At 37.0% G+C, this 27,678-nt stretch overlaps 1 protein-coding gene across 2 annotated transcripts in view; it reads right to left on the reverse strand.

The window, feature by feature from the left end:
• Positions 1-932: 932 nt before the first annotated feature.
• SS18 (SS18 subunit of BAF chromatin remodeling complex) overlaps positions 933-27,678 on the reverse strand; it is a 42,505-nt gene continuing 15,759 nt past the window's right edge. Inside the window, exons 4-11 of one of the 2 annotated variants that reach the window (XM_058034135.1) lie at positions 26,593-26,746; positions 20,036-20,257; positions 11,859-12,026; positions 11,043-11,147; positions 8,772-8,864; positions 7,930-8,052; positions 5,150-5,283; positions 933-3,010 (exon numbers count right to left, since the gene is read on the reverse strand). In XM_058034135.1, the coding sequence (XP_057890118.1) occupies positions 2,984-3,010; positions 5,150-5,283; positions 7,930-8,052; positions 8,772-8,864; positions 11,043-11,147; positions 11,859-12,026; positions 20,036-20,257; positions 26,593-26,746 (1,026 nt within the window). In that variant the 3' untranslated portion in view covers positions 933-2,983. The remainder of the gene's footprint in view (positions 3,011-5,149; positions 5,284-7,929; positions 8,053-8,771; positions 8,865-11,042; positions 11,148-11,858; positions 12,027-20,035; positions 20,258-26,592; positions 26,747-27,678) is intronic. The other variant, XM_058034144.1, reaches the window with a different exon arrangement.

Here is a 27,678-nt window from a genome sequence, read left to right on the forward strand (position 1 = left end):
ACATACAACGGCAAAAATCATAATCCTATGATAAACAGAAGTCACTGAATGCATTAACCCCTCCTCTTTACTCTTTTACCATTTTTATCATTTCTGCTCATGTGTTTGATTTGCTATGTCAGTCCCCCTAATTTTCTATATTCTGACTGTAAACACCAGTTGCAACACCTTTTTTACTAGTTTCCTGTTGGCTGGATTTTATTTAATAAGGAAGACTTATTAAAATGAACTTTGTATCTTGCCATTTTCTCCTGGTCCTGTCACGTACTTCTGCTTCTTCTTTTGTTTAGGTAACACACATTCCTTTCTAATATATAGTTTTAGAAAAACTTCTGCGTGGAGCTATCTCCTCTCAAGTTGTTCTTTTGGCATAGTATCAGAGGAATAAGGTAATTTTTGTCACCACCAATTAAAAAGTTTTACGAAACAGGACTGTTATAAAACAATTAAACCTTGCAAATGCAGTAGTCTCTAGGAGGGAAACCCTGGAGGAAATTCTGCTTATTAAAACTGCAATTTTAGTTTCCATTAAAAAGGAGAATAAGACAACAGAAGATGGGTTGGCAAGACAAATTATTTCTTAATGTCAGTTGAGCCTATTTCAAATGAGATAACGTATCTACACCAGGTTGGGTTCAACACATTTTTGCCTCGTCAACTCATTTATCTAATTCAGTCATCTTGATTATAGCCTCATGGACCTTCATTTTCAGAGAAAGAATTTCTTAACAAACAACCTACACAACATGCTGATTACTGAACAGTTAATTCTAATTAACTTGGCTATGGCAAGAGAATTTTGATAAAGTCCTAGACTGCAAATAAGGTCTGGTTATTCTGGCCAAACATCTTTAAAATCAAAACCCACAGCAGAGTCTCCAGATGAGACATCAGAGTGATAGGGATCTAATTTAAAGAAACAAATGAGAAAATTAAAATCACAAATAATTTATTCTTCCGTTAGAATTGATGGAGTACAGTTTTAAATAGCAATGAAGTACACAGTGGTGGAAAATTGGCACAGAACCTACAAGATTTTAATTCATAATAATGTTCCTCATGCCATATCTGTTCAAACCTTGATGTGTATTTTCTATTGACTTTAAGAAAACTGTTTTCCTTTTAAAAAGGACGCACAAATTGAAAATTTTGTCTTCCATATATAATGTCACACACACTATGAATATGAGTTGTTTTTTTATCCCCCTGAACATTGATTGCAAACTGAAAAAACACAAAATATCATTTTACTCCTGGGTTAATTTTAGGTTTTATCATTTATAGAAGTTGCAAGGGATTCTTGAATGCATATATTTCTGCAGAATAGAATATCCATTTATTTATCTGATACACAGTTTTAGGGCAATTTCAAAACCAATTTTTTTGTGTACTGTTGTTATTGATCAAGGTGCTGCCTCTCTCACATGCAACACTATAAGCATTAATGCAATTCCAAACAAAATTTGGCATTTGCCTCACCAACAGGTTTTATACTTAATGTTATAAAACATCCCCTTGGTCTCATGTTAACCAATAAGAAAAATGGGCACAAACAAAAATGTCCCTTTTCTAATGTTATTAACTCCCAGTTAGGAAAGCTGTCCTGGTTCCGGCCAGGACAGGGTTAATTTCTGCAGCAGCCAGAAGGAGACACCTCATTTTCCAGGGGACCCTTCCAGGCAGTGCAGCATGGGGTGGAACCAAGCTCTGCATGGTGAGCAATCAAGCACGTGTGAAGCCTTCACCTCTTTCTTGCACCCTCTGGCACTGGCATTGCTGCCATTCCCCTCCTTTTGCTGTTTCCAGTAAATTGTTCTCTCAAGCCCTGATCTTTCCCTTTTGTGCCTCTGATTCTCCTCTCCAGCCTGCCACAAGGGAAGGGGAGGGAGAGTGGGGAGCAAGCGAGCGGCGCGTGGCTTGGAGTGTGTCAGTGGGAAGACTAAAATTGGGGGACACCATTCCTAAACCATGACAAAAGTTTAGATAGGTTTTACAAAGTCCTCTAGGCTATTTTGATACATACAAATTATTCAACTAAAGGTTAAAATACACTTATACAATACAGTCCTGTTCTCCATATTCTTTTTCAAGTTCTTTGCATATTCAAGCCAAGTAAAATTAACACTTGTCATTTTCTTTGTTATTGCAATTATTAAGAAGGATTACAGCTTGCTTATGCAAAGCTCTGACAAAACACTTGAGAAATAAAACCCAAACGTTTATCTTGTTACCCAAAAATGTTGCAGAAAATTGTCAAACTATGTTAGAAACAATTTTTACAAAACCGCTTTACTCAGAAAAATTGGAAAGCTTAAAAAATTTATCTCTGCACAAGACTGTATTACACTGTCCTTAATTATGTTCCCATTTAGATAACTGGGATTCTCAATCTTTGTACGTGAACCCATCAGTGACATAGAATGCTCTCCATCTTTTCACTATTATCTTTATTGTACACCATTTTGAGACTAATACAATCAAGCATTTACCATGCCCTACCCATTTTAACAGTAGATTTGTTATCTTGCCCAGCGAGTAGTGTACTGTCTTGCATATTCATCACATGTAAAACATAATATACAAAATATTGCTGCTGTAAAAAGTGTGCATTTCCCCTTTCCCCCTACAAAAAAAATCTGTGGAAAAAATATTAAATTCCCATAACCTTCATAAACATACAAAGCTGTCTGCACCTCTCAGTCTGTAACAGTATATTTGACATACAGTTCTCGACTCACTGCAAATTGTTATGTCACAGATTTTCTGTCCAATATTGCCATCTAGAGTAGAGATGTGAAACTAGTTTCTGAGAATCTACAGTCTTTAACAATTAACCCATAAAGACTGTATACCATAAAACAGCCACAAGATTTTTCCAAAATCTAGATGGAATGGGAGGTTCTCATCTTGGGAAGATGTCCACAGTGCTGAGGAGAAAATATGGCTGCTAATAGATTTTGCCTACCGGAATGTGAGTACTTTTTCACTGTTGGTAATTTCCATATTGACCCTAAAAAAAAGTCAAAATACATAATTAGACAACAAGGCATATTTTCCTGCATTTAAAGCTGTAATTGGAAGACCATCCAAATAAACTGTGATATTAAAAGATAGAAACTAATACAAGTAAATGACATACGGATATCAGTAACTAGTGTAGTTTCATCTCACTAAAAATACTTTGTGCTTTAATGCAGAAGTAAGACCAAAGATATGAATTTAAGGCCAGGAGCCTGATTTGATCAAAAGAGTACACCTTTATATTCAATAGGCTGCTGGGAAATTAGTAGAACATCATAAAAAAAAAAAGAAAAAATTTGGGGATTATTTCCCACCTAAACTTTGAAAATTATTTCAAAAAGTCAAGGTCACCAAAATTCAAAGTAATTTAGGAAAGTAACCATGACACAAAGGTACCTAAAATTATTACTCTATCAAGCATTATATGTATTTCAAAACCAAGGCACATCCTGGTGAACACTAACAACCCAAGTCCACATATCCTACAGGAGGCAATTATTCCACAGATCTGATACACAGAATTATCACCCTTATTGATATTCTCTATTTCTTTTGACAGAATGTCATGTACTGCAGAGGTGGACAGAGGTGAAAGCATCAATGCTGTAAGCTTACCATGATCCTTCACCACAGGGTTCAAGGCTTGCAGAAAGAAGTACTGTGCTAGGAAACGAGCATGCTCCAAACTGATCCTGCCACCGTTCCATGTAAAGTACTACCACAACAAGGTAGTGTTTTACATTTTAGTTTTATGTTGCAATGTCAGTTATGTTCCATTATAATATAACAATCAGTCACAAAGAATAGTTTCACAACAGCTGCCAGATGAGAATTTAAGCAGCACAATTCCTATGGGAATGGCCAGTATGAAAGAGAGGTCTTCTATAATTGAATTTCCCAGTGGAACTTACAAGTGCACAAACTGGAGGAGCACAGCCTATCTACAGAGAGGGTTATCCACCTCTGCTGCAAGGAAAGCTGGAAAAAACTCAGCAACTGTGATTAAGTTTCCTTGACCCTATACTGGCCACAAGCAAAGAATTCTCCTGTAGCTTATTGTTTTCAGAAGAAGCTACTGGTTCAGTGCATAAACATTTTATCTGTTAAATAATTAAAAGTAACTGCATCTCCAAACTACCACACAGAGAGTTTGTTCCTTCTTCCTTGTCTTTTCTAATTTCTCTAGAAAGAAAACCAACTGTTCTTCAAAATTCTGGGCAATTCTCACTTCCTCAGAGTAGTTTTTCTTGAAAGTTCAACTGATCTTCTACTGACATAACAGGATTTTATTTAAACATTAGAACCTCAAATTTATAATTTAGTTAATCTTAACATTATTTATACCAAGGAAAGTAATAGTGTACATTTTAATGACGTTTCTGAATGATTCATAGTGAAAAGTTTGGATTTTTGCAAGTTAGTACCTTTTACGGGGACAAAACCTGTTTCATCCTTTAATTTGAAGACAGCTTTTTTACATGAGCCCTTCACTACAACTCCAGCCCAATGTTTTGGTGGTAATTGTTTGTTTGTTTTAATCTTGTCTTAGCAGCAATAAGAATGAAGCAGTTGATTTTCAGGTCACTTCCTTACCATGTTCACTGCCCCCTTATACTGCTCAGAGAAAATCTGTGCAAAAACAAGTTCATGTCTCCCCATAAGCTCTGCAGCTGAAAGACCTCTCAGCTGCACGCCTCAGGTGCTTTTGCAACTGAAGAGGAAGATTATGATTAGGATTTGTGTTTGTGGAAAATAAATTCAACCATTTCTATTGCAAAGAAGTAATGAAAAATGATCCACCATGAGATTTAGAAACCTCATCTTTCATATTAGTCATTCACCATAAGGCTATGAAACACATCACCTTAATTTCTAACATCCAAAAACACTGCTGGGAAGGCCTCACTTTGCCAAATTTCATTAAAATTTAGCAAACTCAGGAGAGAATGACTAATCACAATTCCATACAAATGATTCTTGGTAACTCACCAAGAAATAAACTCCATGAGAATTGTAGGTACATACCTGAAAGACCATGTCCTAAAATTCCTTAGTTTAAGTGTCCAGAATCTAAGATTATTAAATGAGTGTGTAAGAATCACAACTTTCTCATCAAACAGAAGAATACCTGGTCATATCCATAAGGCCTCTGCTGTGGTGGTTGTGGTGGCCCGGGCTGCGTGGGTCTGTATCCCCCATACTGCTGTCCTTGTCCCTGTGGATAATTGGGATACTGAGGTCCTGGACCACTCTGGGAAGGACCTGGGGATAAAAAATAAATAAATAAATAAAAAAGAGTGCTTAAGATGTTAAGATGTTGGAAAGAAGAGAACAGGGAAAACACTGAATTTTACAGCTAAAACCACTGAATTTTACAGCTAACCAGGACTAAGAAATACCACTACTATGCAATTAGGTCTTTTGAGTGCCCTACCTCCCTCCCCCTAGAAAGCACCTTGGCTGCCAGGGCCTGTGCTCCAACCACAGAAACATTTACTTTTATTTATATATTCATTATTTAATATCAATGCATGTAGTTCCATGTACATGACAGAGCAGAACAAGGCAAGAAATGATACACATGAGCGCTTTCCAGGATTTAGGAAGGCAATCTCCTGATGTAGGCTGCTTGAGTTCCAGAACTTTCTAATGCCAAGAGCAGCCAGATAATCAGCTATGTTCAGCATTTGGACTTTCTGAAGAGACCAGCAGCACTGTGCTGCCAGAAAGTGAAGTCCCACACCACAGCAGGCAATCATGGATGGGGTGTCAGGCAAGCAAGCTATATATGTATAAAATGTGAGATGTGACAAGCAGTAAAAGGTACTGTGAGATGGAAAAAAGCACCCTCCACTCCACACTCCTTTGGTAATATTAACTTTCCAGAAAAAGGTTAAGAAAAAACCCAAAACTTGGACTCCAGTCTTTTTTGTCTGTAAAAGAAGTAGTTCTTTTGCAAGTATAACTATCTGTTACTATTCACAGGGACTTGGCCTGGCTACCACTGGAAGCTGCACGTTACTGCCATCAGGCATTGCAGCCATATTACAAACAAAATTATCCCCATCCCCCCCAGCACTGGGAGAGATGTACTCTGTATTTCAGTGGCACTCCTATGAATCCTCAGCAGTGGATCTGTCAGCTTTTTCAACAACAATCCTTAAAACTGTGTCTCTCTTTTTCAGAGCTGAAGATCTGCAGCTTTTCAGATGGGCTTTTCTTTTAAACAAACCAACACTTTTGTTTCCTTCCCCTCAGAAGAAACAGATATGTTTTTAGCAACAGTGATTCGGTGCTAGAGAGGGCTAGTCTGAGCTACAGGCACTGGACATTAAGATGACATCAGCTGGTAACTCCTTCAGTAATTCTGGATCTGTAAGACAGTGAAAAGATGACCTGGAGAAGAAAAGCTCCATAAGCTATCATCATTCTCCTCAGGCCTCAAACCCCCATGAACTATGCAGTTTCACCTTTTCACAGTGAAACAAAACCTTAAAGACTGATAATAATGTCTGAGATATTTATTTCTGAAAATTAGAAAGCAATTAAACATTAAATTGAGCAACAATACAACATCCTAAAAGTGCTGTGTTCATCTGATAAATGAACATGGGTTTATTTCTTCATGGTAATTCTTTATAGCTGAATTCTAAATATTCATTGACAAATTTGACAGAAAAAAATGGAACTTCAGTAACAATTCTGGCTAAAAACAAGAAACTGAAAAATATGTTATTCTGTTTTACAAATTATATTGGGTAAGTGGCTCCAAAAGAATTCCTAACCCCTTTTCTTCAAGTATTTCTTAACCTAAACTTTCTGAATAAATCCGATTTTATTTCTTTACCTACAAAGTTCAGAGCAGTGATCAACATGACCTCTACTCTGGCCTTTAGTCTATTCCTATATTATGTTTAGCAGAATGTAGGTACAAGTATTACTCCAGAATTATCAATTCATCCATAAACTCCAGAAGCAGAACTTGGTAAATCTCAGTGGATCCTCTTAAAGCTTAACTCTGTCTCAACATAACTGGATTTCATGTGAATCTGGCATTTATCTACATGGCAAACAAATTACCCGTGCATTTCCTCACATACACACAATGCTGAAAGCTTCAGCATGTAAGCCTGCAAAAGAGCTGAAAGCTAATATACATGGAATTTAGGAAATTTCAGAGATTCCTTCTTCTGTCATAAATTTATGTTTACTGCTTTACAGTATGAAAGCAAATAAAACTTTTTTGAGTTTCAGTATGCTCTTCTGACACAAAGTTTTTTAGAATTAATTCACCAAAATTACATTCTACTGCTCCAAGTTTCCTTTTTGGGTGGCTTTCCTTGAATCCAGGGACTTGTGGCAGAGGATTTCTCATTCCTGTCATGTACCAGAAGGTTTTCACTACTAATGCAAATTTATAAGGCACAGTTGCTTTAAAGGTGTGCTGTCAATGCTTACAGTCATTACTGATCAGTACAAGAATTTGAAAATAATGGTTCATGTATGTTGAATGAAGTTTTAAACCAGTTTTTAACAGACTGCTTTAACTGGCAAATCCACAGATGAAAGTAGTTCTTTGTCATCTTTATAAGTATGTTCACCTAGAGAAGAGAGAAAAGAGCAGAATCTTTCTGGGTCCTTCTAAATTACAGATACCTACTGCAATGCTGTTTAGTCACCCTCAGTTTTCTGTGCTACTACACTCTCCTAGACTGCCTAATCCTAAACAGATCTAACTCCCAAAAGACACTGCCTTCTATGTTTTCGTGTCTCAGCCCAGTGAAATTGCAGGCACAGAGCTGTTCTGTCCAAGCCTGGCCTCTGGACACAGTCAAACAGGGATGGAGTAACACACAACAAAGGTCTCTCTCCTTGCTGTGACAGCTGTCTGTGTCCTCAGGTTCTTACCATAACCCTGCTGTTGTCCTGGATAGCCTTGTTGGCCGGGATATTGCTGCTGCTGTGGTGGATAACCCTGCTGCTGGGGTGGTCCTTGATATGCATCTTGCTGCTGACCATATTGCGAATTTCCTGTAAGATCATTGCAAGAAAGCAAAAACTCATAAAGATACCTATTTTATTTTTTTTCCTTCTAAGATGCACAGCCAACAACACAAGAACAAAATGAAAATGCAATATTGATTTCAAAAACTGAACAAAACAAAGAAAACTCAAACCAAACAGAAGGAACTCGGCCAAACAAACTGCAGTTAAAGCCAATTTTGCAAAGTTGAACGGCAGCATTTTCAGCATCTCTGCCAAACGAGCATTACATTTACTGGAACATCACAGTCATAAGATCATGACTATGCTAAATAAAATAAAATAAAAAAAAGGGACAAAATTAAGGACAGCTACAAGAGCACAGACTAGCTACACAAGATCAGCAAGCTGTTTCCTAACGGCACTATAATTATACAAAATATACACACACAAAAAGATATATAACTGAACCAACAAATTTATGTTAAAATAAAAATTTCCACTGAGGTAAAAAAAAAAAATCTCTAGAGTGTTTTAGTCATTTTACTGTTGTTAGAATGGCAAATTGTGGTTATATATATAAGGTGTTTGCAAGAAATTATTCTGAAGGCTCCAAGTTCCCTGCCATTTCCAAGACAGCCAGCAACTAGTATTCTACAAGAGCTTTGCATGGGTATAAGTTGTGTTGTGCAAGAATGTCTGTTCCCGTTGAGGGTGGGGGAGGAGAGGGAATGTCTGTGCGTATGTGTGTGAAGGTATATAGATACCTCCTTCGTAGTAATGTTGTGAGGAATCCTCATAAGGCCTATCGTAGCCTTGTTCAGGATACGACGGTTGCTGATAACCGTAATCATTATGACCTACATCAATTCGACAAGAGACAGGAAGAAACGTTAATGGCCTCTGAGTGAAAACCCTAAAAATATTTCATTTCTCAGAAAAATGAAAAAAAAATTTCAACTGGATATACATGAAAAAGAATTTTCAATTGTATTAGCCAAAGACTTACTAATATGATTTCCTTTCATATTGAATTAACATGTGACGGGGGAAAAAAAGGCTTAATGCAGTAGTTCTAGAAACATCACAGTAAGGGATGGTCTTAACCTTCCAATAATCCTTGTTGGGGGAGTCGGAGGGGGGAGAGTACTTCATCTTTCACTCAAAAAAAAAAATGAAAGCATTTAGGCCTTTCACATGTAAATAACCTGAATTAAATTAGAATGAACAAAGAAAGCAATTATCATACTTTGTCTAACACCTGTTCTGCTGATCTCCAATTCAAAAGCATATGCTAAAAGCAGTGTGAAATATAACAAATAAAGCTCAATGAAGTTATGAACCATCATCTACATTAAATTCTGGTTTTGAATGACAGAAATACAACACTCTCAAGGTTTTCCCTACAAACAGAATTTCTACTTAAAGTCTTAAGAAAACTTTTCCTCTTACATTCCAGTCCTAAGTAGACTCATTACAAACAAACCTTTCTACTCAGAGACTACAGCCATCTCTGATTAAGAAACCAATACATGCAGTAAGCACCCCACCTGTTGTTTTTAGCACACATGTATTTTCTGTTACAGATGATCAAAATATATCTTATTGCTAATTTGGTCAAGAATACATGCCAAACTTTGTTTACATTTGAAATTAAATAGTATAAATTTGGAATAAAATTTTTAGATACAAGTAAGGAAAGGAGGAAACAGTTCTGAAACTGAGTGGCTTTGTCATCAGGTCTGCAACTGTACCTTACATCACTGACTGAATCTTACATGCATACATAATCATTAAAACAAATCTTAAAATATTCTACTTGTATTCTACATAAGAGTAACAATGAGGTAATGATAAAGATGACTCTTAAGAAGGAATAGATCCTAGAAGTCATCTGTGCTGCCACAAAGCTGTTGATGGTAACATCAAAATGCCTTTACTAGAGTAAATTGCCTGTAACAATTTAGCATTCATGTGTATACATAAATGTTCCAAAATGAAATCTGAATAATTACCAGTTAATGCAACTTGTAAAATAACACTGCACACACACCTCCAGAAATTAACACATGTAAGCTTATACAGATAAGGCTTGATGTACCTTAAAATCAATTTGATGGAAATCGAATTCAAGCAACTGACTTGCAACCCTTTATCTGCTATGAGCAGCTGCTTTGACAATTACACAGCTTTGCTTTGTATATATATTTTTAAACATTAACATCTACCACATTTCTTGAGCTTCACAAGATACCATTAAGTTGCACACATGGTTATCACAGTAGTCAGGAGTTAGCATCTTTGTTCTCCCAGTCTCTGCTCAGCCTGAAAACAAGTTAATTTCAACTTTTCTAACTTATAACACAATCCAATAGTCTTCAGCACTCCATAATCCAAGAGGTAGGAGGACAGATTTATGAAATTCAAAGTTTCAATCTTGTCTTGAAAGCACTGAGGGGACATCTAAAGAGGATTCACATTTTCAATATCCTCAGGGCAGGGACCACTTTATTCCTATATAAATGTTAAACTGAAGGCCCATACCATGTCAGCAATAACACATTTGTGCGACTTACATGAAAATGAGACACTAAGTTAAAAAGGTAGAGTATTTACAGAAAAAACCCACATCTTTTTAGCAAGTTTTTTCAGTTCAGTAGAATTTTTAATAAAAGGATATCGCCCCCTCTCTTATTGATAATAAAGTTATGACTGTTTAAATTCATGTCAATCATATTAGATATGCTAAGGAACTCTCCATTCTTTGAGAGAAACAAATTATTTCCATTCTTTTGAAATACTAAAACTGTTTTTAAGAGTTTCAAATGGGAGTAATAAAAATTACATGCTTAAAGTTGCAAATTTAACTAGTCACAGTAACTTAAACTGTAGTAACAATTCTGAATTTGGAAGGTTTTTAAATGTGAGGTATGATATCCAATTACTATTCTTGCCTCATCCCCTAATTTTGGCCATATGACTACATTAGTATTGGGCAGGTATAGAAAATGGGAAAGTTAACATTTATGAGAGATTACCATCAGGGTAATATTGCTGGTTCATGCCTTCTGGAGGACCTTGTCCACCATGACTGTATTGGTCCCCATAATAGTCTTCCTGGCCTGAGTACTGCTGTGGTGGGCCTGAAAAACCACAACCAGTCAATATGTAAATAACTTGTTTTGTCTGTTATAAAGCCTGCTAATTTCTGACTTTAGTATGAGAAATATTTCTCAAATGTATTCCCCACCCATATTGTTGCATTACAGACAACATATGTAATCTGGTTTAGTTAAAAAAATAAGTAAATGTATCTATACACATATACAAACACACAGTTGTTTGGCTCACTAGACTGAGACTATATATATCAAACTTCAGTTTTGAGCTAACTTTAGGAATATGTGTATAACAGAACAGGGTGTTAAAAATAAAATTATTCCTTGTTGAAAAGGACTAAAAGAAAAAAGATAACCAAAATCGTGGAACATCATTCCTTTTTTGTAACTGAATGAATCCAGAACCAAGTAGGTATTCTGTTCCTTTTCTGTCCTATCATTTAAATATTAGAATATCAAATTCTGCATCAGCATATCTGAGATGTGCAATTTCAGAATGTATAATCTCAGAAAGAACCAAAACAAAAAGAAAACAAACTTGTCTTCACATTTCATGGTGACTGCAGTAATCTCTCGCTGCAAGAACCACCCTTAAAATGGGTAACAAAAAGAATGTGCAAAGTCTGTCACACCAAATGACTTGACAGAAATTTGGATTAAGCAAGAAAGAGATGTAAAATGGTTTTAAACATGGTTATTTAAAATCAATGCAAAAATACTGAAGTGAATTCCTACCTTGCTGTGGTGGCCTGTATGGAGGAATCTGTCTCTGCCCCATCATGTGATTTCCTTGGTTCACTTGGCCCATCATTCCCATCGGTGGCTGCTGCCCCTGGTAATGCTGGCCACCTGCCTGTGGCATGTTGTATTGCTGGGAGGGAGGCTGCTGGTGCATCATTGGACCTGCAAAAGGAGAAGTAGCAAAAATGTCAAATACACAAAAATGATCTGTGATTAAACCTTTCCAAAAGAACACGGAAAACCCAACCTTTAAAAATGGACCAAAAAACCCTCTGTATATCCACTGCTCTGGTAAGGGTTTGTTGTTTCTGGACTTATGCAAATGTAGGTGAACAATTCAGCAGCCAAACTACAAAACAGAAATCAGCCTCAAAAAGGTTGCTTTTCAGGTTTTTCTTCAAAACCACAGATATTAGTTTACATCTACAAAAAGATAACTGAAACACTTTCATGACTTTTTGTTATTAAAAAAATCTTCAAAAAAAGTGTAGGTGAAAACCTGATGGTGAAACTTTGGTAAGTCATAGAAAAATTATTTAACATTTGTGATCTCCTTGGAGTATAGTTTCAATACACATACATAGTTGCTGTTATATTCCACCAACAAACCACTACGCTGTTATCACAAAATCAACAATTTTATTTAGCCTGTAAAGACAAACCACATGAACCAGACAGGCAATTAGACAACAGGCATATGCAGAAAGCCCACAGAACACAGGCTCTGCCTGACACTGAACTGTCCTAAACAATCTGTGACAAAAATATCTTTCATATTTAGTTACACCAAGTTCTATGAACCACAGGAAGAGACCAAGAGAGATCAAGTACTGTCCATGTTTTATCAACTGACAAAATTTGATTAAGGCTGTACTTGGAGAAATGCAAATTTCAGTAATGAAAACAGACAGTTAGAGAGCACCCTACTGACACCACACAGCAATGAAAATGATGATTACACAATTTCATTATATGAGATTGCAGGTTAGACTGATACATTTAACAAAGAAAAGCCTCTGTGCCTCCTCTGTAGTACCACTTCAGAAAAGAGTTATTCCAGTATCAAAAACATGAGGAGGAAAAAGTTGTGACAAGGAGCTAAACTTTTTTAAGCAACAGATTTTTGTAATATATTAATTCAAACCACTTCACACATACTGCCCAGTCTATAATGGCAAAACCCTAAGGTTTTCTGGCTTTTAAAAAATAATTTATTTTATAAACTACAAAGATAACAAGAAACTAGCAGCCTCACTAAAAACTAAAACAAACCATGACATCAAACATCAAACTAGCAGAGCCACTCCTAAGTGCCATCCAGTGAGAAAAAGGAAGATATCACCTTTTTTCTGTATGCTTAGATTCTTCCATTCCATTTAGTATTTTTGAAAAACTAGGTTCTGAAGCACAAGCAGAAAATCCTGTGTGAAACTACAGTACTGGAAAAATACCTAGATACACAGCCAAGCAACAATGGATTTATACAGGCAAAGGAATATGTACTCACTTATATACTGTCTATGCAGAGTTACGAGGGAAAGTTGTGACAAATTAATTAATGGTATGAATTCCAAGTGCATTAGTTAAATCCCATAAAACCCCAGTGCAGGATCTCTCACTGAGAAGTAAAGTGGCCTAAGCTTAATTTTCCTCTGAAGATAAATATTGGCCTCTCTTAAGAAGATCCAGTTATGCTTCTGTCCTTCAGTATGGCAAGTTTCTGTGTCCTGACTTTAAAGTAAAAAAAAGGGTTAAATTCAGATGTACTTATTTTAATTATTGGCAAAATACTTTTCCTTTTTTTGATCTTCTAAATGAGTAAGTAATTTAGATTATTCCATTTCACTGCTCCTCTGTTTGGAGGTACTGAGAAACATCAGGCAGTCTTGATAAAAAATAGAAACTTGTTGCCATAATATTCCTAGATCTCAAGAAAGCTTGTTAATTAACAATATTAATATTAGTCACAATACAATGTGATAAAATGTGGTGGGTCCCTGTGGTGCAATGTAGAGATTTTCTGTTTGCTTTTTAAATTAGAACTTCATTAACGCTTTGTAGAGCCACAATGAGAATTCACTACCCTGTACTAGGCTGTGTGTTGTGTTCATAACAGACGGCCTGGCTTCCTTCCAGTTTGGTTCTTCTTATTAAAAAAATACCTAAAAGAACCACCATGGCCTCTACTGCCTCATGGAACATAACCATTCTATGCAGTGGTTTTGAGGGATGAGGGAATTTTGACTTTATTCTTCCATTTGAAAAATCTAGCCTAGGAGAAAGCCACATTTATTCATCGAGTAATACTTAATACAACATAAAATCCCAAAACTTAATAAAACACTTAAGACTCTTAATTCATTATCTGCTTGGATATGGACAAACTTCAGAAGTAGGCCCAAGAGAACCCCGTGAAATTCACCAAGTCCAAGTGCAAGGTGCAGCACCTGAGTAGGGGCAAACCTAGATATGAGTACAGAGTGGGAAACTCACTGAGAGCAGCCTTGAGAAGAACTTGAGGGTCTGTGTTGATGAAAAGCTGGGCCTGATCTGGCAATGTGGGCATGCAGCCCAAAAAACCAACTGTATCCTGGGTTCCATGAAAAAACTTGGTCAGGTGGTCAAGCAAGGTGGACCTGCCCCTCTACTCTGCTCTGGTGAGATCCCACCCAGAGTGCTGCATCCAGCTCTAGGGGGTCCAGCACAGAAAGACACAGAAAGACCTGCTGGACTGGGTCAAGAGGAAGGCCAAAGGATTTATCAGAGGGATAGATAAGGAAACGCTAAGAGAGCATGGAGCAGAGAAAGCTGCAGGGAGAACTCACTTTGGCCTTCCAGTACTTTAAGGGGGCTTTATAAAAGGGAAGGAGATGGACTTTCTATACAGGCAGACAGTGACAGGACATGGGGCAATAGTTTTACATTGAAAGAGGGTAGGTACAGATGGGATATTAAGAGGAAATTCTTCAGTGTGAAGAGGCACTGGGACAGGCTGCCCAAAGAAGTTGTGAATGCCCATCCCTGCATGTGTTCAAGTCACCAAGCTGGATGGGGCTCTGAGAAACCTAGGCTAGTTGTAGCACAGGCAGGGAGGCTGGAACTATGGGATCTTTCAGGTCCCCTACAACCCAAACCATTCAATGACTTTATGTTTTCTAATATTTGTGGCACAGATTTTTGTAAGCACCCTAAAACACAGCTTTTGAATTCCTGATCAGGTAACACCAAAAACAAAATGCAGCAGCCCTCATCATAAATTTTTGGTGTTTTTCCACATGTTTAAAAAAAAAAAAGCTTCTTTTTTAAATGATGTTAAAACCAGCTTGCCTTGTGCAAGCTTTCTTAGAAACTATAATGAGGGTCAATTTAACTTGATAAACACTACAATTCAGATTTGCTTAGTCAAATGAACCACCATCCTAAATTTAACACGAGGAGCAATTTAAACATTATCTCAAAAGATTTTGAGGATACAACACTTTTTGCTACTCCTAATATACGATTCAGGCTGCAACTTAAGGACAGTAGACACTTCTCCACACTTTATTACTCCACGAATTTCTCATCTCAAACTGAAACTCAATTTCAGTTATCATTTTTAAAAAAACTAGAACACAAAATGTCATAGAAAAAAAATCCTTAGTTACCAACACTGCCTTTCATGTTTTACTCCAGGGAAAGCAGATGAAAGCACAAGCTCCGTGGCAGCTGTTTATATCTTTTGTTTTTTCATGACAAAACTACAGTGTCTTCTACAGCTAGACATCCTACACAATGCAGCTATAGCATGATGGCATTTCAGAATGTGGAGGCAATTTTATTTCCCTCTAATACACTAGATTTCAAAAAAAAAAAAAAAAAAAAAGAGACACTGCCCTGCTTTTTCCATAACATCTTGACTACTGCAAACAGTCAAAGTACTGAAACCTAACAGTCTCAGCTTACATGGGAGTGAACAGATGGGAAGACATTTACAGAAGGTAGTCAAACTCAGAAATCACTTTATCCTGATCTGCTATACCCCGAATATGTTTATATTTTAGCTAACATTGGATGTTCCTATCTTTATGTTCCTTTCTTTATGTGCACAACAAAACAACCAGAATCTGCATCTGTCTCATCTCTACTCTTTCCATATCTTCATATTTGCTTGTAAGTCAAAGAGCTCTGAAATGTTAATGGAATTTTCCCAAGGTTATAGAAATTAAACTATCATTAAAAAATTTCAGCACCAGATTTGACAACTGGTCTGCAAGTGACTGAGTCAACATGATCTCGTCCTGTAGACGTCACCTCTAAACTTGTTCTCCTCCCTTACCACAGGAAATATATAATGCTCATTCAATAGAGACTGGGAATTTGACAACCTTGTGTCAAGCTCTTCTAGCACAGATCCCAGCAAAGGGATCTGACAAATGAGAAACAGTCTCAGGGCTAGCCATACATACCAAACAGTTTCTGAGATGACCAAGCTACAATTGCTTGGTTCTTACTTATATAATGTATTAATTCCACTACTAAATATTATTTCCTGCGTGTAAAAGATTTGTTCCATTTAAAAAAAAAAGAGGACTTTTCATGCAAATTTCAGGTTTCAGAAAAATTATGCCTATATCTTCCCCCTGAAAAGTCAAATACTGGCAACACTTGACATTTTTTTCAACCTAAGTAGTTTACCATACACAAGAAGAAATGCACCCATAAGAACATAGTTTCTTCAATATTCATTCAGTTCCTTCTGCTTCCTATCTTTTCCAAAAAGGTACCCAATATTCCTTGCAGATGTCCTGGGCTGCTATATTCACTTTTCAATGAAGAGTCATCTACAGAATCTTCCACTTAAAATATTTTGCTTTTTAAGTCCAAAATCACTAAAATTCCTCTTTCAAACTGGACTGACTACATAAAATCAATACCATGAAAACTTTCCTTCTCAATTAAGGTATTCCTCTGGATAGCATTTTATAACTAGTACAAAGCAATAATGAGCACAGAGATGATACAGGAAGTAAATCCAGCTAACAGTTCTGTTACTATGCATTTTATTTCTTAATTAGCACTTCTGCATTTTTTTCTTGCTAACACCATCTGCCTCACAAGGTGTATATATAGCAAGATGTTTTGGAAGCAAGTGCACATAAAGAGGTTATGCTCAAGCATAACCCAAGTGTTAGAGCAAGCCTTTCTGAATGTTATGGTGGTTTTATCTATTATATAAAAGTACGCTTCTTTTACCCTGGAAGTACTGTCTTCATTCAGTACATGGTAGGTTTCACCCACTGAAAAACTATTTCAGTATTTTGTTTCTGTTCATGTGAGATGTGATGCCTAGTCAAAGACTGAAGACAGAATTATTAATTTATTCATAGGTTCTCTTATGGCACCCATAAGTAATTTGTCCAAATCTTCATAATGAATATACTTTGACAACTCTCCAATGAAATCAGATGGTATTGTAATCTTACCATCAAATTCATTCCTCTACAAATGAGGAACCCACATAGGGAAAGATTAAGGCCAAAAACATCTACTAATTTTTAACAGCCACTTTGAGATGCTAAGACCTCATCTTGTGGAATATGTAGCATTATATTTAGCTAGTGCTGTTATTAACTGACAGATGTAGTAGGATCTCTCATTTTCAGTATGGATCAATCCTGTAAGACAAAGAAACAAAGCATACTTAGGGGTTCACAAATGTCTCCTGACCAACAACACTGATGTTCAGAAATATTGGTTCACTTGTGTTTCTGAATTGTTGTATATATGACCAGTTAAGAAATCTCTGAGTCCCAATCTGTTTATTCCCCTTTTGTTAAACTGCAGTGGGTGCATTTCCTAGCAGCTCATTCTTGTTTCTTCACTTAGGAGAGAAGCCTGAAGTGGCCATGCTCAGCTGAGACATCTGCCCAGCCAGACTGGGGCTTGGCTACCAACCTCTAAATTTCTCATGGTCTCACAGATTGCTGTCATTCTCTGCCCAGCTGTCTTGGAGTCACAAGAGAGTGAAGATACAAAAATACTTCCTCTAATTTGTCATCAAACATCAATACACACGGAACAACTAAGAGCAGAAAATGGAGGAAATGTACTAAGCAGACCTGATTGGCAATCATCTTAGATCAAAATAACAAACATCCCCATCTTCAAACTTAAGACTTCCTCTTTCACAGGTAATTGGAACAGTATTTTCATTTAACAGCAAATAACACTTTATTTGCATAACAGACAAGTTTCAAAGCCTTGCTTTAAAGAAAGGGGCACGTGCACTCTTACATTTATATATTAAGTGCTCTGTTTATTAATGTTTTTGCGAGACATTGAACCATTTTAAAGAATATGATTTTTTCTCCTTCTGTGAAACCTCTGCAAAAAATAGAACCAGCCATGAAGCAGACGCTTGAAATGGAGAAGTCTCAGCCTAAAGGGTCCAAACTTGACAGAATTAGAGTTACACAGTGCAAAAGCTTGCTGTGGCCTTAATGGCATTGGTGCCATTGTTCTAAGTAAAGATTTTGCTCTTGTTCTTGAACCTGTAATTTGGTTAATACTGTTTTATTCTCTATTCCCCAAAGTCACTTCAGTACCACTATTTGTTTCGCACAGAAATCTTTTAAGTTTATTTCTGCTTAGTTTCTAATGACCAATTTTCAAGTTTGACAGAGTACTGAAAACACAACAGAGGAATGAAGAGTAAAGAATGCTACTTTGAGATGGAATCATCTCTTATATTTTAGGCCAGTCACACAACAATGTCTCCTGCAGAGTGACTGACTAGATGGGTCCCTCACATACACTGCTACATAATTATTGCTAACTCTGCAACTAAAACATCTGCATTGAAACAGCATAGGACTTTTACAAAGCATCTTACAACAGAATTACTACACTATGTATTGCCCAGAATACAGAGATAACTTCCCAGTTCAGAGAGACAGTCAAAAGTATTCCCACTTATGATTTCCCCGACTATGTACCTATCCCTTGATTCTTCCATTGTTATACTTTAAGAAAAATGCAATTAACTATGTGGATGCTAAAGGCCTCAGATCTGGTAAGAAAAGTGCAGAAATAGCTTCTCTCATCATGACTCATTTTTAGTCTCCCATTAAGTTAGTCTTCTGTCTGTTTTGCAACTTTCTGTAGCCTAATAATCAAACTGATCAGTATGACCTGGTCTGTCTGTACACCTCAGGAACAGATGGTACCTACACATAAAAAAGTGGAGCTTTGGTTTGTCGTATGTCTTCTAGCAGGTGCTAGATCCAATGTACAGATGTACTTCTAGCATGTACAGATCCAATGCAGTAACAGACTTAACAGGTAAGCTGAAAATACTGATTGCTGACTTGTAAAGCACCTCTATAAGAATATGCAGTACATACACAACTTAGTAATTTGCTGCGCTGTGACTTTAATGCAATATTTTAATTCCACAACGTCCTTGCACTTCAACAAGGACATCAAAACACCATCAGTTTATGTAATGGAAATACCTTAGATACAAAATTAGCTTTGATTTTTACTATATACACAAGGACATCTCATGAAAACAGTAGGGAGTACCAGATTTGTTCCTGGAACTGAATTTTGCTTCTCTAAGACTAAACAGACATTCCATGCTAAAAATGCTGAAAACAAAGACTAACTGGGTAAAACAATCTGAGGGCTATCTGACTTTGATTTTTCCATTTAACCAAGAAACTTAAAAGTAGAAATGTATTTTATCAACCTGAATGACAATAACACTTTGCTAGAAATGTAAAGTCTGAAAAAGACCAACAGTAGCTCCAGCTTATAACTGCTGAAGGGAGATCCATTTCCAGATTCTCACATTATGCCTGAAAACAGTTAAATGTCTGCAAATAAACAAAAAGTCACAGATATATGGGAGAAAAGAGATGTAGAATCCTCCAAACATGAGTACAGAATATTCACAGAGTATTCTGAGATGATCCTTCCACAAGCATCCTTGAGTCCATGTCTTAGGTAAATGGCCCATAGGGTGACTGAAGTCATGATTTTTGTTCTTTAGCACCATGCTCTAAGCAACAGAGCCAATTTCAGGGTACAAACACATTTAGAGAAGGAAATCTACAAGATAAGACCTTTAAAAAAATCTGCACACAAGATATTTTCCTTTTACAGAAGCCAATAGATACCTCACTTACCTTGGTTTGGTTGCATATTCATGTTTGGTCTGGGCCCATAGTTGCCCATTGGCTGTCCCTGGCTCATTGTCATCTGATTCTGCACTGGCATGCTCTGTGACGATGGCACTGAGTGATTATAGCCACCCATGGACCCGTGGCTACTTGAAGGCATGTTCATGGAACTGTTTGTCATATTGAGCTGGTTAGGTCCAGGTCCTTGCATAGGCATATGGTTGGGTCCTTCAGAAAGAAAAACAGGGAGAAAAGTTGTACATTAAGCATCTTAAAAGCAGGTGCAAACAGTCATACTGAATTACAAAACTAAACAGAAGTAATTAAATACAATTACATGAAAATAATTTAAAATACAGTTTGCATGTGATTTCCTCACTTTTAAAATAACAAAGTAAACAACAAAGTTCATCTCTACTATGAAATACATTTTCTTTTGCTGAGTAACTGAAGCTACTGAAACAAAGGTGAATTATCATATAGCTCATCTTCTATCCATATCATACACAAAACTTTTTAGTACTTGCATAATATAGCCTGAATTTCACTCTGAATGGCAGAAGACCAGTGTAACAGAGAGGTTGAAAATTCATCAGACCTGTAATTGTTACAATGGAAGTAACGTTTCTGTGTATTCAAACAACTCATGCTAGACAATTTTTGAAACTAACAATTATTATTATTATTATTATTTTTAAATGCAGGCAGTATTAACATTGACATGGTAAAATTACATAGAACCATAGAAATATTTTATTTGGAAAAGACCACTAAGATCGTCAAGTCCAACAACAAATTTAACACTGCTAAGTCCACCACAAAACGCTAACTTAGGCTAATTTTCATTCTAATGATTATACAGTCACCCATAGAAGAAACAGAAGGTGACAAGCACTCCATGGATCACTGATACAACAGCAAAGGATATTATGGAAAACTGTGAGCCTAACTCGTTCTACACAGGTGTTTTAATGCCCTTGTAGATAAAAATGTAACCAAAAGTTGTTCATGACAAGGAGACAACTCCTGAGTTTATTTCCTGAGATGGGAATGAGAACAAATCGTTTTTGTAAGACATCAAGACTTTTTTTGGATACTTCAATCATGACTTTTATAAGAATGACATGTAAATGGAAAGCATTTAGTGACCTAGGCTGGTAAGCACATCACCTTTGCTGTGAATACGCAAAAGAACAACCTTGGAAATCAGAGAAAGGTGTGAAAAAAGGAACAAAGGAAAAGTGTTACAGGCAATGAGCTGCATTCCTCTCTACTTGTAAGTGGAAGATTTCAACACAACAGTAAATCAATGCCTTTCATTTCTAATGGACCTAGCATTGCAGTGATTCAGATAGTATCAAACAATGTAGAATAAAAATGGCTGAAGAACTGTGTAACATTTTTGATCATGTACTATATAGTCAATATTCTGCAACTGTGTCTGCAGATTACTAGTGTGGGGGATGATGACTGGAAGGACAGTCTCCAAATTATCAGTTCAACTTGTGAAGATGCAAAGGAAAAGCAACTTGCTCCAACACCCATGTGCCAACAACACCTTTTCACCTTTTATTTCCCTTCTTCCTGACAACAGAGGATGAATTCAGATTATTCTCTGAATTCAATCTACTCTCAATAGGCACTTTAACAAGTACAATATTATAATACCATCTGGTCAGTTTATTCATTACTTTAATGGAATAGGCGAACACCTACTAGAACTAAAATTAGTAAGAAATGGGACTGGATATAACCATGACAAGTAAAAAAGTAGATTAAATGCATGGATTATGCCCATGACAAGCATCACATGAAGACCTCATGAAAATATGTAGAACCAGAGGACATGACAGACCAGGTCAACTGTAAAACAAGGCAAATGCTGACACATACAGATTTCAGCAAGAAGATGCTCCTGTTGCTTAACATGACACAGGTTTTTTGTTAAGCTAGAAAAGTCTAAGAAGAGGAATCTAAAAGAAACTACACTATTAGAGTTGTAGGAAGGTACTGATTTGATTACACATTTCCCAATGAAAATTAAAAAAAAAAAAAAAAGAACCACACACACACACCCTCTGCCTTCAAACGTAAACAGCTCCTAAGTCCTTGGCTAATGAAAAAAAAAATGCACTAATCTAGAGTAGAATGAAGGCAGAAATAAGGACACAGAGAGCTGCACACAAGGTCACAGATACAATGTGACTGAAACAAAAAGATGCAGAAGAAAAAGATTTAAGTGAACATGGTTACTAAAGCCAAAATGAAGAAACAGAGAATAAGTTTTAAAATGTGTTTATCCTCTTGCCCTTAAGACACCTTACTGAAATAAACACAAACCTATTTTGTCAAGGAAAGTGTAAAAGCTGAAAAAGGCATCAAACATGCAGTTCACTGTTCCTGCAAAACAAGGTGAGCAGAGATTGCTGATATGTACAAAGGCAGGTCCACCACAAATACAGAAAAAGTAATTCAGTGAAAAGGATTATGCCCACAAGAGTACTACAGATGCCTATGCTGCCCCTCTTCAATTCAACACTGCTTAATTCTGTAATAATGAGAACATGGAGACAGTTTAATTATGAAAAAGTGAGCTTGTCTCTAACCAGGAGCTCAATCAAGAATGTGCTCTGAGGTAAAGCTACAGTGAAGAAAAGCTTCCTACTGTAGTGCCAAGCAACTGTTGCAGAGCTGCTAGAAGACTATTTTCCTAAGTAAAGGAAGAAATACACAGCGTTAGTGCCAGAAGGTTAGGGCCTGGGAATGGCTTTGTTTCTTTCTGATTAAAGGAAGACATTGTCAGTGATAGACTTCAGAGAGTTAGGCAAGCACACAGGGGAGCAAGTTTTTAAAAACTGCTAATGTAAGAAGCAAAATGAGGAAGGCAAAAATCATCACAAGAAATAGACTGAAAAAATAACACATCTTCTCTAAAACGTTGGTTTATATTCATGTTTCAGATACCACTAAAACAGAAGGGAGCACTCATAAGAAAAAGCTGTCATATGAAATGTGAGGTACATATATTTTCTGTGGTCAAAATCTAGGGGGTTTGTTAGTGAGAAGCTAGAAAACAAGAACAGAGATAAAGCTAAGACCACAGGATCAAAAACCTTGCAAATGAAAAATAATAAAAACACACTTTACATATAAGTTTTTTTATAGTTTGTCAAAACACTTCATTGAGTTCTCTTGCATACAAGGACAAAACAATTGATTTTCTTTTTTACCCGCATAAATGAAATAGGAAGAAGAGAATATGAATGAACTGAGAGTGAATTAATGAAGCATGAAGTATGTATCTCCACTTTAAAGTAATTGCTTTAAATGCTATACTTAGATATATACACTTATAATTACATTTGTGTTACAATAAAGTTACTAGAGTAACTATCTATCTTGAGTATAAACAGAAGTCCTTTTTCCTCTTAACCACCTATGCACACATCTTACCTCCAAGAAGCTGTAATCCAAACTAAACACATTGGAGACTACATTTGCAGGAAGGAAAGATTTTGAGAGAACTTGCTGAGAACACACAAACACCTGTGTTGAGGTTTAGAAATGCTATTCCCCAGTTTACCATTTCCACTACAACACTCCAAACCACACACCACTTTGCTTGCTTCCCTGTATCCCCTTTCCTGTGCAGGGCTGGAGAAGTGAACAGGAGGCAAAAAAAGTAAAGATTACAAGTTGAGATAAGAAAAATTTACTGGAAACAGCAATGAAATCAGAAAAAGGACAGTAACAGCAACAATATTAATAACAGTGTACAAGATGCAAAGGATTCCCAGGCAATTGCTCACCACACAGAACCCTCAAAACATCCTGCAGGTCCTGGCCATGCCTCCTCTGGCTACTGCAAAATTTAACCCTGTTCTGGCTGGAACCAGGACCTGTTATTCAGGAAGGTCACCTACCAATGCCATGACAAAGGACAGACACCCCATATCTAGTCTTACCTTTCAACTTTGTGTATGTGAGAAAACAACCTCAAGATATCAGGAAGACAACTTGCCCCCAGTACATCTTAGTTCATCATCTCCTTCCAAAATCAGACCGCCCTTACTTTGCATGGCATAAACTCAGCCAAAGTAACTCTTCAGACAGCAATTTTTTCAGCTAAAAACCACAATCTGTCACAGGTACAAATAACACTCAAGTGTATCACCAGTTGAAAAAGGTTTGTCATGACTGTCTTCCCTGGCAAGAGGACACAGACACACATTTGTCAGGGGATGCAATTAAAGGCCCCAACAGCACTTCAGGTTCTGTATTAACCAGGACACAAGTACAAGAAAAATCATCCTTTGCCCTTCAGGCAATGGGACAGGTCTGAAGCAGAACTTATACTCATGCCCTGATGATCACTAGGCAGTTCTAATCCCCTCATCAACCACTCTCTTCTGCCCATGCACAGATCTGTGGAAGCCCCTACTCAGGTAATACCTGAAATCCTTAGCTGGCATTTTTAAGAGCCTGCATTTTATTTTTTTCATGCTGGTCAACTGATGTCAGTCCTGGATTCTCTTCGTTTAAGATTAGTGACTTTACTCCTTTTATACAGATAATCTCTACAGATATTTAAGGTTTTGTATCTGGTTTTTAGTACAAATGTTTATGTAAGCTCAGAGTAAGTGCCCTAAAACCAGAAAGCAAATGTATATAATGCAGAAATTATTAGAAATACAAAGAGAAATACAGAGAAATTTATCTGTGAAATACAGAAAGGCTCACAAGCAGGTAAACTAACACACACTTGAAAAGATATGTGTAATTCAGCTACACACTTACCAAGATGATTCTGTTTCCCTTTTTCCAACCTATGAAATTATTTTAGCAAGCCTTTCTGATATTAGAGATGCCCTCATCCTAAGCTGTTTATCTTCACATCCTCAGAGAAAACTTCAAACTGAGATGGAAAGAACAGACATTCAAGAAAGGGAATATGTTGGAGGAAAGGCTAAATTAAAGCTTAGTTTGAAACTGTATTTAAGTATCTGTCTAGGTGAATACCAAAACAAAGCTATTTACCTTTCACATATTTTCCTAACAGCTCTTTTCTTATTCTATCTAATTACAAAATATGTATGTTTAAGGAGTGACTTTTCTCCCCCGTGGCTCTGCAGTGAAGTCATTATGCTCACATTGTGACTTAGTAATCCTTCTCCTTGGAAAAGATCACTATAACAACAATAATATGATTACACTTGAGGGTCAAAGAGACTGATTTTTGAGAGGCAATGCTATTCTCCATGGGAACTGATGGATCTTACTTGGATAAAGGACATCATAATCAGAATATCTCTGCCCTACTTAGGGAGAAGCATATATTGCTCTTTACACTTCCAAATGCAGACCATGACCACTGTGCATGATGAAACTAACTTCTCTAGATCTTTTATTGCACTTCTTACACACAGCCTCTGGAGGCTATTCAAGTTACTCTTTCAGAAAAGCCACCATTATATCAAGATTTGCACAGAAATTAGAGACTACAGCAATTGTTACATTTTTTACTTTGTATTAAGTTTTGCATAGTTATTACTGTGTTTGCTGTCAGGAAGGTTATCCTTGACACCAGTGAGAGATTAATTTTCAAAGATCCTTTGACAGTAGTTTCCTTTCTTGAAAGTATCAATACCTTGAGGAGCTTTTGTATGAAAAGTTCCTCCATAACAAAAAAATAAAAAATAAAAAAAAAAAGGAAGGGATCCTGAACAAAAGCAATCCTGGGAATGCAATTTTAAGCTGAAAGCCGTTTCACATGAAATAGGCAGTATGATTTTACAAGTGGAAATTCAGGAAAAAACCTCTATATAAAAAAGCATGCTCTTCCATTGCCCACTCCACTCTGATCTGACTGCTAAAGGGAATAGTTACCCCAAAGCCAGTATTGGTAGGTACAATGTGGAATTTTATCATCCTCCTTCTCTGCTTTGTTTCTGTCTTCCCAAGTACATTTCTTTTTATTACAAAACAGGATGGCATAGAAACTGACTTAAAATTTACACCTAGAACAATAATCTGGAGGCCATTTCTTTAAAAATCCCTTACGATTCAACACATCTTCAATAATAAAGAACACAGGAGATTAGTGGAAGCTGTATTAAGGCAACCTTTTTTTCTTTTAAACATTTACCCAAATCAGAAACGGCTGCTTTCAGATGTATCTATTTTATTATTATCTAATTATTTAGCTACAATGATTTCACATTATCTTTTTATTGAAGGATTTGTGTTCGCTCAGCCACAGGCCAATACCTTTCCCCAGTAAGCCCTCTAAAGCCAGCTGTACTGCATGGTTTCAAACAGACTAAATTTAGCCAGTTCTGTTCATCAGAGGAATGCTGTGTGTCAGCTACATCAAAGCCCAAGGGCAGCCTGATAAACACTGAATACAGGTCACGTAGCTCTGTAGCTAACAAACTCTAAGAGAGCTTGTACTCGGGGGCATTCAAAGCAGTTTTGTCATCAACAATCTAGTATCCCTTGAGCCCCCATGTCGTTTCAGTTGCCAGGCAACGCTGGTGTTAATGTCTTAGAGGAGAAAAACTTACCAGGCATCTGGCCGTTCATCTGGTTCTGCATGTGTGGTGCAGGAGGGCCCCCACCTACCATGCCATCTGAAGACATGTTGTGCGAGCGCGGCGGTGGGGGAGGGCCGCTCTGACTCATCCCGCCCGGACCCATAGGCATATTCTGTGTGGGTGGCTGAAAGGAGACAGTTTAGTCAAACACGAGGAGCAGTTAGTCTGACAAATATATTATATGTACATATGGTACAGCGCTCGCCTATATTGCTCAACAGCGTCTGAAAGAGAGCGCTGAAATGCATTTCAGTCTCTGTCTGATATGTTTAACTCCTCCATTCTGGCAAAGCGTTTAACATTTTAATCAATTTTACATGAAGTATTACATGCAGACAACACCACAGTACCTTTGAGCACCACTTCAAAATAAAAAAAAAAACAAATCAATGCCTCATTAAAAAATTACACCTGAACAGTTTAAGACTGCTGAAGTCACTCCCTTACACACACACACAAAAGCTTTCATTCAACAGAGAAATAAGTGTTCACTGTAATTCTCTCACATCAACTATTTGTTGCTGTTAACAGACCTTGCACTGGGACAAAACAGGTACAACATGAGATGAAAACCTCTGAATGCTCATAGACCAGCAAAAAATTTGCACCTGGGTGTGGTAAAACACTAGCGATCTCTTCCCTGCTCTCCCCCAAAGCAATGAAGGCCTAGTTCATAATTCCATGCCAAACACCCCCTACAGACTGGAAGCACATTAGTGCTGGCCTCCAAAGGTCCAGAGACAGCTGCCTAGAAAGGATGTTTTTGGCAAATTTCCTAATGAAATTGTGAGGAAAATAACTGAATAACCTTGAGAGTTCAAAGAGGGAGAGCAAGAAAAACAATAAATACAAGGGGGAATTTACTGGTAGGTTCTCCTCACAGCAATGTAAGGAGACAGAGAAACTGCTAGTAGCCAGCTTTGTTTTCCTACTAAAAACACCTGTGAGACTGCACGATCCTTCTCACATACCTTAGCCAAGCACTTTCAGGGGAGTAAAAATCATCTCAGTGAGAGCAAATTCCTGGCTCTCTGGCTTTTGAGGACTCTGCCTACA

Source organism: Melospiza georgiana, chromosome 1, assembly GCF_028018845.1.
Source record: "Melospiza georgiana isolate bMelGeo1 chromosome 1, bMelGeo1.pri, whole genome shotgun sequence".
In the NCBI taxonomy this organism is placed as follows: domain Eukaryota; kingdom Metazoa; phylum Chordata; class Aves; order Passeriformes; family Passerellidae; genus Melospiza; species Melospiza georgiana.